Here is a 16,323-nt window from a genome sequence, read left to right as displayed (position 1 = left end):
TCCCAGAGACCATCTAGGAGATTCCAGACCTTTGGACTGGTGTTTTTGACTCTTGGAACTTACAAGGATATCTTCAGGGAGCACCCCCTGAAGTTTGAGAACTTTTAGAAAAAAGCTCCATAAGGTTACCAACCTGACAGCGAGAGTCAAGCAGACTACCTTCAACCGCGACCGGGCTGGGATTTCAGGTTCGTTCTTCTAAAAGGTTCGGACTTCCAGGATTTGACCAGGTCCTCGCGGAAAGTCAAGCCGACAAACCCTTTACGAATCCGGCCAGCTGTGGAGGGTCGAGCGCCGTTTGAAGAAAAAGCTCTAGAAAAGTGTGAAGGTAAAATTTGGTGTCCCTGGTTACTCTATATGTTCTTAAGCACTATTAAGTGGTTAATCTTCAAAAAGTCATATATCCTGTTCCCTCCATTGGCTTTTTTAATTTTTTTAATAAATCTTTTTTGTTGAAGAAACACAAAATAACAATACAACAAAATAAAACAACTAAAAAGGGGAGCAATCGCCAGGAATAGCACATCACTTAAAATATATGCATCACATATACGACTAATGAAAGTAAAGTAAACCATAAAAGTGATACATGGGCACAAAATGATATCAAATCCTTAAGGGGACTCCCTGTTGACTTTATATGCAGCATCCTCCGCAAAATGGGGACATAAAAGACCTCTATGCTTGTTCCATGGGCCCCATATTTTAGTCCCATTTGCCTGGGCAGCCTCTGCCTTCGTATATCACCATTTCAGCTTGCATGCACCAGTCCATGTCTCCAGCCCAATCCGTACGACGAGGCACGACTCCCCCCTTCCATGTTCTGGCGATGTTCCGCTTAGCTATGATACAGCCCAAAGTGCCCCCCAATTGTTCAGTGTGGTTAAGATCGGTAGCGTCCCAGATATTCAGGAGGCAGAGCCTGGGGGAGGGTTCTAGTGAATTCTGGCATATTTGGGACATAGTGGCTATAATCCCGTTCCAATAGGGTTGGAGAATCGAACAGTCCCACCACTGGTGTAGGAAAGTACCCAAGGCGCCACAATCACGGGGACAAAGTGGGGAGGTTGTTAATCCCATCTTAACTAAAGCTGTGGAAGTATAATAGGCCCTATGCAGTCAGGTCCCACAGGTTAAGTATCTTACGGTAAGTTAAGGAAATTGCCTTGTCTGGAAGGTAGTCGTCCAGGAGCCTGTCCTCGAAGGGTAATGAGACTGGGAGATCGAAACCTTTAGGGATGGCTTTGGTGAAGTCGCTGTGCGCTTGTAGGTAACGGAATGTTTCCCCTTCGTGTAGTTGGTATTTTGCCCGCAATTCTGCAAACGAAACTACCGCACCCTTCACCCACATGTCCCCAACTGCGGAAAGTCCAATCAGGTCCCATTTATCAAATCCGGAGAAGCTCGACAGCATCCCTAGATGACAGGATTCCAATAATGGAGTAACTTGTGAAATGTTACCCTTCCAGCCCAGCGCGGCTGTAGCCGCGTGCCAGATCGAGACGGTAGTGGAGGTGGGTGGAAATAAGGGTAAGTGCTTGGGTCCTCCATATAGCGCCCTCATGTAATTGCCCGCCGTCCTGTTGAAGCGGTCCATTCTGTATGCTGGATCCGTAATGGGGCGGTGGGCCCAGTGATTAAGGACCACCAACTGCGATGCCCAGTAATACGTTTTAATTGCAGGAAGTGCAATACCACCATCGTACCAACTATGTAGGAGTTTGGCCAAAGCGATTCGGGGAGTGCTGCCATTCCATAACCAAGTACGGACCTCAGAGTCCATTGTTAAGAAATGCTGTGGTGAGACAAGATAGGGTGTATTCTGTAAGGCGTATAAAAAGCGGGGAAGCGCCATCATTTTGAAGAGGGCAGCCCTTCTAAGTAGGGTAAAGGGCAGCGCCCTCCAATGTTGCACGTCAGCCCGAAGGCGATGCAAGGGGGGGGGGGGGGTGGAGGTTTTTGCTGTGGAAGACACCCACGTCTCTCGTGGCATAGATACCCAAATATCTGAATCCCTCCGTGACTATACTGGCCGTACAGCCCGAGGGGAGCCGTGGAGGATCACCGTGGAGGACAAATATCATGGACTTGTCCCAGTTGATGGTGTAGCTTGAATACTTCCGAAAAAGAGTAAGGATATGAAGCACTGCATGTAGCGAAGACCAAGGTTTGGCCAAATATAAAAGAATATCATTGGCGTTGAGGGATATTCTATCCGACCAATCCGGAGCCCAATTCACCCCACAAATAGAAGGGTCACCTCTAATCCACACCACCAAGGGCTCCAGTACCAGAGCAAAGAGCAGCGGTGACTGGGGGCAGCCCTGCCTCGTGCCCTTCCCAAGCTCAAAAATCGCCGATCGCCCACCGTTGACTGAGACTCGGGCCAAGGGACTGATGTATAGTAAATGCACCCAGGCCATAAAACATGGACCAAAGCCGTATCTCTCCAGAGATGCAAATGAAAAAACGCCCATTCCATCATGTTGAACGCCATTTTAGCGTCCAAGGACACGATTATCGCATCGTCCTGTATTGTGGAAGCGCTACCCAACACCCCGAAAAGGCGACGGAGGTTGAGCGCCGTATTTTTGTTCGGCATAAAACTGGATTGGTCCGGGTGAATTAACTTATGGAGATGGGGCGACAGGCGAAGGGCCAAAAGTTTAGCTAGGATTTTTACCTCTGGATCAAGGAGGGAAATTGGTCGATAGGAACTGCATTGGTCTTGGGGTTTCTCTTCTTTGTATATAACTGCAATGTTCGCCAGGCTTTGTGTCTCGGGCAGACTCCCAAGCTTTACACTTTCATCATACATTCATATTAAATGTGGAGCCAGAACCGTTGAGACAGCTTTGTAGAGCTCAATTGGAAGGCCACTAGGCCCCATGGTCTTCCCAGAGCGCAATGCCCCAATAGCTTTAGACTCCTCCTCAGAATCGAGAGGAACATCAAGGTCTGCCACATCTTGCGGGTCCAACCTTGGTAGGGGGAGGGTAGAAAGTCGGTCGGCGGCATCCTCCTGCGTAGAAGTAGATGTAGGGACGTTGAGACGTTCAAAATGATTGGCGAAGGTCTTTGCAATTCCATCCCGATCAGTTTGTCTCTCCGTCCGGAGCCCTGATTTCAGCAACCCATCTGTTAGCAGTTTCTCGCTTATCTAACCACACTAACAATTTACTGGCCGTGTCACCTATTTCATAAACCCGACACTGGGTAGAGCGATAGTGCGCCCTGGCTGCCTTGCTGGCTATGTCATGATATTCCCTCTGTTTCACTGCAAGCCTGTGGGAAGTGTCTGGGGAGGCAGTTGCGATGAGATCACGTTCTAAATTAGCCACCTCCAGTTCAATATCCTCTAACCGCTGACGTTTCTCCTTTCGATGGCCTGCCACTCCATACCCCCGGATCACCGTCTTGTAAGCTTCCCATAACGTTACCTCTGAGTCGACGGAACCCTCCTTCTCTGCAAAGTAATCTGACGTGGCCTTTATCAGCTTGTCACGTATCTCGGGGACTCGGAGATATCATGGGTTAAGGGCCATATCTCGAGAGCGGGGAGGGATACCACCATAGTGGGCAAGGATCGGGGAATGGTTGGATATGCCCCTGGGTAAAAAGGTCATGTCGCTAAACCTAGAAAGCTGAGAGGCTTGGCAGAAAAGGTAATCAATACGGGACAGGCTCCCATGAACCCCGGAAAGGAAAGTGTATTGCTGATCCGAAGGGTGTAGTGTGCGCCACGTGTCAATCAGTCCCAGGGCCATTAAGAAGTCCGACAGTAGTTTCCCCTGTGGTTCAGTCCGTCGAGAGGGCCAATGGTCCAATTCTCCGTCCAGGGCGGCGTGACAGTCACCCCCTAATAAATTGTCTCCCGCTGGTAAATTCAGCATGTGTGGGCCCAGTGCAGCTAGAGTGGAGGAATGGAGTTTGGGGGGTATATATAATGAGGTCACGTTGAGAGAGTAGCCCTCCCAATCCCCGGTCACAGTGACAAATCGCCCATCTGGATTGCGTGTAATTGTCCTAACCTAGAAGGGAAGGGAGGAGCGTGTAAGGATACCCACCCCTCCGGACCCCCTGGTGTACCCCGCATGAGCGAGGAGTTTGTAGCCCCAGCGATTCAACGCCTTGTATGTGTTACCTGGGATATGTGTCTCTTGAAGAAGTACAAGATCAGGGGAGTGACGTTTCAGATATTGCAAAACGAACCCCCTTTTAATCCGATCACCCAACCCGTTCACATTCCAAGTGATCAATTTGAGCCGGCCCAGGGAGGTGGAGAATACAGGAGAGTCACTCATCAGAATCATAAAACAGGAGCCCCATCTCCCACTGGGCCCAAATAACAATCATGCATAATGGAACACAGCATAAAAAGTGAAATCACAGTGCGCTTCAGCTACTACCGTACAAATGTGCATTATCATCACAGACAGATTGCTCAAAATGTAAAACAAAAAATAAAAAAAACCCTTAATAAAACACCCCGGAACTTACCCACACCCTGCCTCCCTGCAACATGTACTCAGAACTGCCCACCACCCCAATTTGCAGAGCGCTTGAATACCTATAAAGAACCCAATTAGAGGGAAACGCTACACAACCAACATACCTCAAAATTCAACCCTCATCCCCCCACAGAAGCATTGTGATTGCCCAGAATAGAGAATAGAGTAGCAAATAATGCCAAGTCGGAAAACCATAACCCCGAGTACCTCAAAAAGCAAGACTCATCTCTCCCATTTCCTCGAAGGACCCAGTCCCAATGAAACAAATGCCTTGAAATGTTCGTTCATGAAAGAAAGCAATATACATTGTCCCGTACACAAGTAGCAGAGGATCCCCATCCGCAACAACCCAGGAGTGTGGCCCAGGGACACAGTCAGGGTCGTAACCAGTTAAAAGGACAAGAAATAATGCCAAGTTCGTATTGAGTATAACGATACCTGCACCATATGAGTTCAGCCAATTTTCCCTTGAAGATGTTTGGATTCGCATGGGTGATCCCGGGGATCAGCGTCCCAGTCTGGAGAGGATCGCCACCCCTCCAACCAGTCCCAGGCCTCCTCCGGGGACTGGAAGAAGAGCGACTTGCCATTCACCTGTACACGTAACTTCGCCGGGAAGAGCATGGCGTACTTCAAATTGTGCCCCCTGAGAGCACGTTTCACTTTCAGAAAAGAGCGACGTTTCAGCTGCACCTTATAAGTAAAATCTGGAAAAAAAAGTTGGACCAGAGTTCTCGAATTCCAGGGGTGGTCCGTTCCTTGCAGCCTGGAGGATAACGTCACGGTCCCGAAAATTGAAGATTCGCGCCAGGATGGGGCGAGGTGGAGCGCCCGGCTTCGGAGGGCCTCCAGGTACTCTGTGGGCGCGTTCAACGGAGAAGTAGTTGGAGAGGGACCGTGGTTGCAAGTGATTTTGAATTAAGTCCTCCACAAACAAATCGGTTGCCGTCCCTTCCGCCCGTTCGGGAACTCCCAAAATACACACGTTGTTTCTTCTTACTCGCTCTTCGTAATCCTCCAGTCAGGCTTCCAGGTCAGTCGTCTGGGTCTGCAATTGCTTGACCACCGACTCTAAACGCGTCGTGGAGGTCATAAGTGTGGCGATAGAACCTTCGTTTGCCTTGACTCCCCATATTCTGCAGATCAGTGCGGATCAGATTGACATCAATGTAGATGGTGTCAATTTTGAGTTCCCGCACCGTGCGGACTCACTGTACCGCTTCCATTATGTCCGCCAGTGTCGGGCCCGCATCAGCTGGTTGCCACCTCGCTTCTTCCTCCGGCTGTTTCCCTTCGGCTTCGTTCAATTTGGAGTTGGCGAATTTCAACAGTTTGTGGATAGTGGACGGTTTGGGAACCCTCTGTGTGGCCATTGTGTCCTGTATCTCCTCCCGGATCAGGTGATGTCGGACCTCGGGGCGTCGGGGGGTACTGCGCAAACACAGCAGTGGGCGGGATGTGGGTATACCACTGGGCCTGCGCCTCTACGGCGAGGGATTGTGTGTGGCCCAAAACAGCGGCCGCCAAGGCCTAGGCAGGCGCCACCCAGGCCCCGCAGACCCTCCGCCCAGGGATAATGTCACCTCCAGTACAAAGTGCAAGAGAGGCAGCGGGGATGTCTCCGTCTGTCGCCAGCTATCAGGACCCCAACTCCCAGTGGGGCGAAACCTTCAAGCGGAGAGGAGGGAGGGAGCAAAAATGAGAGAGATGGCCTCTTAGCGCCCACGGACCTCAGCGCTCTTGTCCAGAATTAGCGGGGATGTACGCCTATTGAGGCCTCTGTCCAGTCTTCACCTGGGCCTCTGGCAATAGATGGCGCAGTGTTCAACACGTCGTGGTCGGCCCGGGCGTAATGAGCACGTTCCTTGGGCTCTCACCAGCAGTCCGGAGCATTCTGCTTCAATTGCAGGGTCTGGCAAGTGCGGTCAAACAGCGATGGCCCCCGGCAATGGGATCCGGAGGCCACGGTCGCCTTCCAGGATCAACGGCCTTCAGCGCGGTCACTGGTGCTGGCGAAGGCCGTGCGTCGTCACGGCCGGGTCCGCCCTCGCCCTGCGGCCGCCAACTTCAAATGGTGCTGGCGATTGGTGTCCAAATCGATGCGGAGATGGCTCAGATTAATCTGCTACTCGAGGCGCTCCTTCATTCTCGGAGAGTGTGGGCAATCGGATCTATTTGATGGATATTAGTGGGGAATTAGCTGGGGGCCAACCGGAGCTCTACCCCAGAGCGGCCATCTTGGCTGTCGGCTAGATTTTTGTCATTTTAGTGTCTATTTGTTCATAAAAATATTTCCTATTTATATAAATTGGTGTGGGATTTGTATTGTGTTGTGCCATATTTTATGTATTGATGTATTGGTGTTTGTAAATGCTTTACACTCATGTCTCCTCAGTTAGGCGTGACAGCTTCCTGTCGGCCACTTAGGGTTGAGCAAGGGGCTAATTTACTGAGATCTTTACTTGACCCTATACCGTTTTAATGACCTTATTACTAGTGGTGTTTGCATACTCACCCCTACCAATAACCCACTTTCCAACACATACATACACATATATCTATATACATTTCAACCACCAAAAGAAATAAACACCGCACTCCAGGAGGGTGATGTATTGTATTAAATTTATTAGTGACCACGTACTGCCACCAGCACACCACCACCGATGCGTTTTGACCACAAGGTCTTGTTCACAGTTATGTGAGTCAATCGTTCATTTCTACTTTTCCCACCACCCCATTATGAGGCATTATGGGATATATAGTGACAGCAGTTAATAGTCATGATAGCAATTACAATTCAGTAGCATTCATGTGGGCCATGAGTTCGTAGAGCATTTATAAAATTCGCAAATAGATTTTCAGCAAATCGATGTTATCAGGGGAGACTAGATGTTATATATTTTCTTTTCTCATGATATTTGTGGTGCAACTATGCATATCTGAGCCCACTTTCTACGTGTGTATGACCATTTTCTTCGCAGAGATCTGTAATGTATATATGATTGACTGTGTGGGAGTGTAAGATTACCCAATTCCTATGTCTCACTGGGATGTCAATTCATATTGATCCAATTTAAGGCATAGTGCCTAAAGGAGCTATTCAGTACATTGAATATGTAGCTGTATACTGTTTGTAGGAAAGTAGGATCTGCTTTTATGGTTACCCCCTTTTTTTCCTGGTGCTAAGCTGTTATTAACTAGTCTTACTGGGATCCTGCTAATCAGGACCCCAGTCTTTCTGCTTTCTCCCTTAAATTGTTATGTTGAGTACTTAGGTACATCCCAGATTGGATACTGGAGTACCCTTTTATAAGTGACTAGCATATGGTACCGAGGGCATAGGTACCCCACAGGTCCCTCATGGGCTGAAGCATGTATTCTGCCACCCATGGGAGACCATTCAAACTGTAACTACAGGCCTGCCATTGCAGCCTGTGTAAGCTGGTGCTAGCAACACTTGTGACCGGGCGGGAGCGCTTGCCAGCACCACCAAGTCTGGATGAGGGGCACATTTGGTGCCTCCTTGCATAGTCCAGTTCAAACCAGATCTAGGAGCTGTTGGCACCCGCTCTGGCATGAAACTGGACCAGGGACATGGGAGTAACCTTTCTACTGTCGAAACCCTCTCCTGGATCGTCCCAACCCTTTTCTGAGGGTACTTAAGGGCTTACCTGTGGGTGGGTCTCTAGGTTCGTCGTGGGACAAGATTCAATTCAGAAATCTTCTACTGTCTGGGCACTCTGGACTTCGTTTGGGATCGACTTCGTCCCCCTTTCAGTCTGCTGCATCGTCTGTGCCTGTGCACCATACAGAAACCTTCCAAGGCCTGTGGGCATCAAAGATACCTGAAGGAATCTCCCTTGAAGCGGAGGAGTCACTTCCCTGCATCTGCAACTAAGCTGACCGGTCTGCTGATCCTGAGCTCCTACCGACTACGAAAGGTTCAACAACACAGGTGGTGGTCCACCACAGCACTCAAGGCCTGACCTGCCCTCTCATCAAGTTTGAGGCCAGTATCCCTCATGGGAGCCGCAGGAACCGAACCCCAATGCACCCCGTCAACTTGCTGTTGCACAGGCTTGCTGGCTTCCTTCCAAGAAGATGTTTGGGCACCAAGTAGCCCCAACCTTGAGCATCTCTAGTGACCAGAATCTTCGGCCACACTGCATCATTTGCATCGTGGCCTGCATCTTTTGGTGAGCTGCTTGAGGTCCTCTCGTGACTCCAGTGCCTCCGGCCTGTGGGTCCATTTTTGGGTCAACTTTGTTTCTTTTGGGCTACTTTGATTACTTGGGACCTGCCCTGACTCCCCTGCTTTTGGTGAGTCCCCTGGACCTTGCTGGTTCTGACATTGCACTTCTTCGACTTTTGCGTGGGTTGCATTTGCCAAGGCTTGTTGGTGCTCCTGCCGGACACCGACCCCTCAGCACTCAACATCTGAAGTGGGACAGCTCGTGCACAGCTCCTGGTTTTCCTAACGTCGCCTGGTCCTCACAGATGCAGAGTCAAGGTCCGCAACAACTCTCCTGCAACTCCCAACATTCTGGGCATTCGTCTTCCAGATCTCCAGTTCACTCCTGAGTGACTTAGACTCTGTCCCCTCTGCTTGCAGGTACCTCTCAACTAGCATCCACCTTCGGATTCCAAAGGACACTTTCTCCTTCTTCAGCAGCGGCACTTTCCTGAAGTCCTGCAGTGGGTTCAACGGCGGTTTCCGACACCACTTCACACCTATGCACCCGGCTTCCCTGGTGTAGGTTACATGGGTCCTAAGGTATACACGGGTGGAGTGGCTCTCCAACCTTCTGTCTTCCACCGGGTTTCGTGAGGGTCCACTGGGAAGGGTCCTTTTTCTTGAAAACTCCAACCGCGACTTACACGTTGATTTGTACGGAGCACGCGGTTGTGTTCTCACACTGCACGCGGTCTCCGTGGGGTTCCTAGTCACTCACCTTAGGTGGTTCCTTAGGTCCTCAGCACTTCTACGTTCTCTCGACATTGTCTTGACCTGAGTCGTGGTTCTTATACCACTTTTTTAGTATATGGTTTGGTTCCCCTCCCCAGGGCCCACTGTGTATTTCGTGCTATTTACTTGATTTCTATGCAAAGTATTGTGTGCATTGTGCATATCTCTGGGTAAGAGATATTTGTATGTGTTAGAGAGTATTATATAATAAATACATATTTTTATAGATATCTTGTATGGTTCTTTTTCACTTAATCAATACATATAAGATTGTGTTCTGGTAGGACAAGCTGCTTTACAATCTTTCTGGACTATGCCTGAAGGCTGCTCTCCACAGTTTCCACTTGGAGAGCTTTCTATGGTTGTCTAAGACTTCCTAAATCACCATAAGGGTTGTCTGTACTGGTTCAGGGTGTTCTTACATAAGTGAACATCCTGAACCAGGCCAGCTTCCCACACTGTTGATTGGATCAATTTGTCCCCTAGTTGTATCTTCCCTGTACCACTCATGGTGCTTAGTGCACAGTGCCCATCAGTTTATTATAGAGCATATATTTTTTGTTAAAACCATTGTTTCATGTTGGGTCTAGTACCCTATATTCAATCAACGTTACAATGATGGGTTTGACAAATCACAATGGCACAATACCTGACTTGTTTGTGTAGCATTGGGAATCTGACTAATTTATCAGCCTCTCTCTCATCTGCCGTTGTTAGGCTCAGTGTGTGTTTTATTGCTGATTGTGTAATTTTGTGTTCTACTCTATCTCGGGCTCTCAGTGACCTCATCATGCTATTCATTTCTTTCATCATAAATTCATTACTGTCGGGAGTTCATTTGAATAAACAATTCAATAACTGTGAACAAGACCTGAAAACCCAACAATCTGTTACTAAAATATAACGTACTAATAATAAAATAACACTTCGATTTCAAATTCTAAATATATTATAACACTTTAAAAATTTATAATCAATGAAAAAATAATTAACAATACAAAATATACTAATATAAAAATGTCTATTTAAAGAACATCCCACCCTATTTCCCTATAAACCCAACAACCCACTACGACCCTATAAATTACTAATGACAATTTAAAAAATACTAAATCACTTAAAATTTCGAACTATGTATATAAAAAAAAGTATAACAATTATACCTAAAATACTAACACATAAAACAATATATTACCTTGAACACCTTAAAATAATTTAAAAAATGATAGTTTTATACAACTATATTACTGAAAACGTTATTAAAAACAATATTCTTGAAAACATTTAGCACAAAAAACAATATTATTGACAATAGTCTGTACAATATATTTCTGTGTTCCGATATTTTTAATTCAATATTTCGTCCAAAGAGTAGCTTGCATAGCGGCTCTACAGCAAGGCTTAAAGGTCTAAAATAGACTCTGAAACAGAAAATCTACCTTGCTCCTTCAAGACACTTTAGAATTTGTCTCCCTAACATTACATACAAAGATCTCTAGGGTGTAGGGTTTCCTTAATTCGCATCCCCTGGTGCTAGTGTGGGTATTTAGCTTGTGGTGTTATGCAATGCTGAGAGCGAGGCAATGACAGTATGCAGAGAATCGTGAGTGTTGAAAGTTAATAATAGTGGTCAAAGAGACTAGGTTGTCATTTTGTTGGGGCTGGTGTTCTGTGACTTTCTAATGGAATTTTACACTCGTAGATAGTTTATTGGCAAGAGTGTTTACTGAGTTGCAGAAAATAATAAAATCAAGTAGTTTGTTATGAGATTTATGAGTGAGTGAGTTTTGTAATGAGTGGTTGGACAGAAGCTGCAACTTTTGTTCGTGCCCCAATCCCTGGCTAATCATGCAGTCATCCCTTCTTAGCGATTTAATGTATAGAGCGAGCCCTGTCTTTATTTTTACATTTTATTTGCAGATGGCAGATCTGCAGCAAGAACATCAGAGAGAAATTGAAGGTCTTTTGGAGAACATCAGACAGCTCAGCCGAGAACTTCGCCTTCAGATGCTTATCATTGATAATTTCATCCCTCAAGAATACCAGGTACAGAGCATGCAACCTTGTGCTTTGCAGTAGTTTTTGTGAAAATAGAATCCTTCAGTTTTCCAGTGTTTTGAGTAAACCTTTAGTCTGTATCTATTATATGGTTACACTGAGTTGCAGTTTCAGGTTCAAATCAATGAATGGACCTTGATGTGAAGCATATAAATATTCCAATAGTACCTACCTAAGAGCCTGACATGTCTTTATTTCTACCTATCACTGAGTCATTGTCATAACAGTCTCCCTAAAATAGCTAAAACTGTTTTCATAGCAATTTTGTCACCAAGAGCATTTTCTTCATTTTAATTTAAAATACTGTGTTCACAACATTTGTGAGTCGGTTGATAAACATTTGATAGACATCGCTTTTGCTATGTATTACACCCTATGTGATGTAATATTAATCTTTGAATTCAGCAAGCAGAACATAAAAAACAAGTATGCCATTTAAGAAAGACTTGTGTCAGGGTGTCTGCTCATGCTTTCCTTTCTCACTATCTCCTGGCCTGTTCACCTGTCCCATTTGACAGCGTTCATTCCCTGCGCTGAGTCTTCACTATTTCAGTAAGACTAACAGCATCTTTACAGTGAAGTCTGGGAAGGAGGGTGAATAGTGAGAATTCCAGTTTTAGGACTTGGTTTGGTAACTTAGATGTATAAACAGACCAATTATTTGTGTTATATATTTGAGATGGGCACCTTTTGCTCCTCCCCATGTTGCATGACCTCCCTAATAAACCTAAAAATATTTTGTTTTATTGCCCTCTTTCCACAAATTGTGTGGATATTTGTTTTGATTCTGTTTCACTGGAAAATGTCATGTACACATCCACCAACAACTTCCCTAACGTTTCTGAATAATAGTATATCATCTGTCTCTGTGACTGGAATTGAGATAAACTTAGATGAATAAACTGTTATTGTCTGTTGGGGTCGGGGGCAAACATACCTCCTAACCAAAAATCTATTTGAATTTCCATATTTGTGGGAGAAATGTTCTGTGATGTGCAGATAGTATTCTAGATGTTATGATTCTCCTGATGAACTACGGTTGCAGATAAAGATTGTCTATTAAATGATGCATCCTTTAGTCTTTTGATTCTGCCTTTTATCCATGAATTCAATTGGCCTTCAAAAACCAACTGTTGAAAAAATCTTGTGTTATGCTCCCAAATGGGTACTACAGTCTTTTTTGTTTCTACATTGTATGGATTCCATCCTTTTTGACGTTCATCAACCTAAAATGAAGCGTTTACTGTGAGGTTGGTTTAGAAAATTACAAAGCTGTTGTAACCAACGTTGGTTTCTTTTGGACAACCTGTGCAGTAAAGAGACTGCAACTGTATCACCCAGGCACAAGAAAACCGACTAAGCCTCTGTTTCAGGAGAATTTCCTGTAAATGAATTAGAGACGAGTTGTGTGCATATAGCTTAAAGGGTCAGTGTCCTCTGATATTTACCAGTTTGGAGCCACTGATCACACAGGTTCTTAATGGTGATTTAGTTCCGCATTTGAAGATCAGCTGCATTTTGGTGTTATGAAGACATTGGTACCTGTGAGGCACAATTAATATTTTCATTTATGGTGTCAGAGGCATATGTTTGTTGTGATAATACTGGGAAAAAGCAGTAGGCACAAAGATTCAGTGCACTACAGAGGGAGAACATTATTTACTCAAAAACAATTCAGTCAATTACTGGTAGAATTTTCATTGCATAAAATCAACTTTTTGTAGTGATGGTCAGTTTTTGCACATAAGGCTTTCTAATTATAGGAAATAAAACTATGCACATTCATAAGGTTTTCTCCATGAGAACCATTGTGCTATGGGCCAAACTAGAATTAGGTACTGGCACTACATGCTTTGTTAATGACTGAGGAATATAATATGATTTTCCACAGTGGTGCAGCCCCATCCCCTACATTTCACATTTATATTTGTTTAGAGATATGTTAGCACTGCACTAACCTTACTGTTGGTTGCAAAATAATACTGCAGAGGATGCTGAAGAGCAGAATATTTGTTAATAGGCAGTACATTACAGCTTACTGTTAGAGTTAATAGAGAATTGCAGTACTACTGGTATTACCACCTGGAAGAGCAGCAATATACTACCAGCGATATTTCGTCAGGAGGAAGGTGCTTTTGCTTTGCCAGAACAAGAATTAATGATGGGCCTCAAAGTATATCCATGCCCAGAAACATACAGTGCTGTGCAAGAAAAGAATCCTTTGATGTTTCACCTTACTCCAACGCCGTCCCCCCAGCAAGTTAGTCTAAAACTGAGGTATTCTGCAATTTTTAAAGCTTGCATTACCGCCAGGTTCGTGCCTTTACAAGCTGGCGTTTACAGAGCTTCTTCAAATGAAAGGTTGAACACTAGATATGCTGGAGGGGCCAGTGCATCTCCAGTCCTATAGACAGTTGACTTGGCCTAGGAGTCCAGTATTGTTCAAAGTTAACTTCAGACATTTGGAGAAAATGAATCACAGCAAAGTGCCTTTTAGTTAATCTACTAATGTTTGCCAAGGAACTGTGACCAAACTGCCACCTTCCCTAAGATGTGTTACAGGTAGACTATTTCTGCTCAGAGAAGAAACCACATGATAGAAGGGGATAGGCAGGAACATGATGTTTTTGTTAGGGCACGGTCCTGGCCTTGTTTTCAGGCCATCATTTGTTTCCAGTGTTGCTTACTGGTCATGCCCTACCTTGACCTGTTGGAGCTGGTTCAGTTTCAGCCAAGTGCAACAAAAGATTCTTCTCCTGGTTGATGTCCCAATCAGGCAGTGCCCTTGGGTTCACAAATAATTCTTCAATGGGGAGGATGATCTAAGGAGCAGTACAGAGGGACCTGCAAGGTTCGGGAAGACAACTAACTCATGCCTATGGATCACCCTCTGACTCATACACCCAACATGTGTAACCATTGTCCCATTTACTCAAGTACATATAATTTACACACAAACGGGAAATTAAAAGAGAACCACACATGAGATAATACATGGATTTACAAGTTAAAGCCAGCAGACCGTGTTCCCAGTTGCACTCAGAAAAATGCCCTGACACCACTTCTGTAACCAGCCCCGCCAACTGTTGATATTGCTATGGCCGGATAATGGTTATGGAAGTCTCCAATACTTGGCTGGGCCCTAAAATACACAGCAGAGTCTAGCACTCTGCTGTCTGGTGAGCAATGCACCATAATCATGTACAACATTGTTCAGGAGACTTTTGACATGGGTCTCTTGCACCAGAAACCATACTGGCTATGGCAGAAAAATAACATATGTATTAGGTTAGTGGTTAGTGTAGGTTAAGAATATCCAAGACAGAATATTGTTATAATAATAATATTGAGGGACAGAACATCGAAATGTATGTTTTTATACATTTTCTAAACCGAACTCCATATTTACATACCTTGGTGATACATATATGTATTTTCAAGATACGTAGATGTGGAGTTAAGATTAGTAAATCCATACCTCCATCTGGGCACTTAACTTTCGATATTTTGTCTCTTGATATTGTTGTAACATTATTCTTTCCTGTCGAGAATTGGGACTCAGTATTCCCTACTACAGTGGAAGAGGTGGTCATATGGACACTGCACCAAGTCAATTTTAACCATACAGTTGTTATTGATGTCATGTAGCATGCCCCAATCACAAAGAAGTTTTTACTGGAAAATACTTGATCACCCTAAGTGAACTTACCTTAGATTTCTCATGATGTCCACATTTCAGAAATGTGTTGTATTTGGCTTCTCTGGGTATAAGGCTTCTATGGGTGTGTTGGTCCTCGCCTTCTCTGCAAGGTCACCCCAAACGTTTTGCTTTTACCCTCCACTTTTTGCTGAATTCGTGTTTGCTGCCCTTAGTGCTCTGTGCATTTTAACTCTAACTAGTGCTAAAGTGCTTGTGCTCTGTCCTTAAAACATTGTAGAATTGGCGTACACCCAACTGCCGTATTTAATTTACTCAGATGTCCCTAGTAAATAATACTGCATCTGCCTAGGGCCTGTTGATTAAATATTAGTGGGCCTGCAGCACTGATTGTGGCACCCACTAAGTAGCACTTTAAACATGTCTCAGTCCTGCCATGCAGCTTTTGTGTGCAGTTTAACCTCCATGTTGACCTGACAAAATAATCCTTTTGCCAGACCCAAACCTTACTTTTGAATACATATAAGACACCCCTAGAGTAGGCTCTGGACATCCTAGAGAGCAGGGTGCAGTGTATTTAAAGAGTCTACCCTTCCAATAGGATAACATTGGAGTTACCGTATTACATTTTATAACTGTCATTTCAAAATGAGAAGAGGTAGTCCGTTCATGGCTGGTATCTCTGAATTGGAATTTAAAATCCTAACTTATGGTGAAGTCAGATTTTAAATTACACTTTTGAAAACACACCTTCTTCAAAGTTGGTGTTTTCCTGCTTTAGCCATTTAGTGCTTATAGCCTGTTTCTAGTCACGTGACTGGGTATAGCTGACAGTTGGGCTTTGTGTATTCCTCCTAGACAGCCACACACAATAGGGAGCCTAGCTGGGCCATCACTGGCAGGATGGGAAGGAGGAGCTGCACACGTTCCCACTTACACTTGAATAGGCTATGTCCTGCCTCCACACCAAGGTCTGCATACCTTCAGTTGTTAATCTAAAGCCAAAACAGGGAAGTTCAGGTGCCTGGGGATTTCAAAGTAAAACCTCTAGAAGCTTCTCCCCCACTCCGAAGGCACAACTGTGTATAAATACTGGACCTAAGACAACAACTCTTCAACATACTTTT

At 45.1% G+C, this 16,323-nt stretch overlaps 1 protein-coding gene across 1 annotated transcript in view; it reads left to right on the top strand.

Annotated features, from left to right (window-relative positions):
• The window catches only part of KIF3A (kinesin family member 3A), a 329,541-nt gene that overhangs the window by 234,566 nt on the left and 78,652 nt on the right, over positions 1 to 16,323 (top strand). The window contains exon 13 of the mRNA XM_085643646.1: positions 11,401 to 11,526. Coding sequence (XP_085499772.1) covers positions 11,401 to 11,526 — 126 coding nt within the window. The remainder of the gene's footprint in view (positions 1 to 11,400; positions 11,527 to 16,323) is intronic.

This window comes from Triturus cristatus, chromosome 3_1 (assembly GCF_964204655.1).
Source record: "Triturus cristatus chromosome 3_1, aTriCri1.1, whole genome shotgun sequence".
Lineage (NCBI taxonomy): Eukaryota > Metazoa > Chordata > Amphibia > Caudata > Salamandridae > Triturus > Triturus cristatus.
Note: the sequence above shows the minus strand (reverse complement) of the source record. Positions and strands in the feature narration are given on the sequence as shown.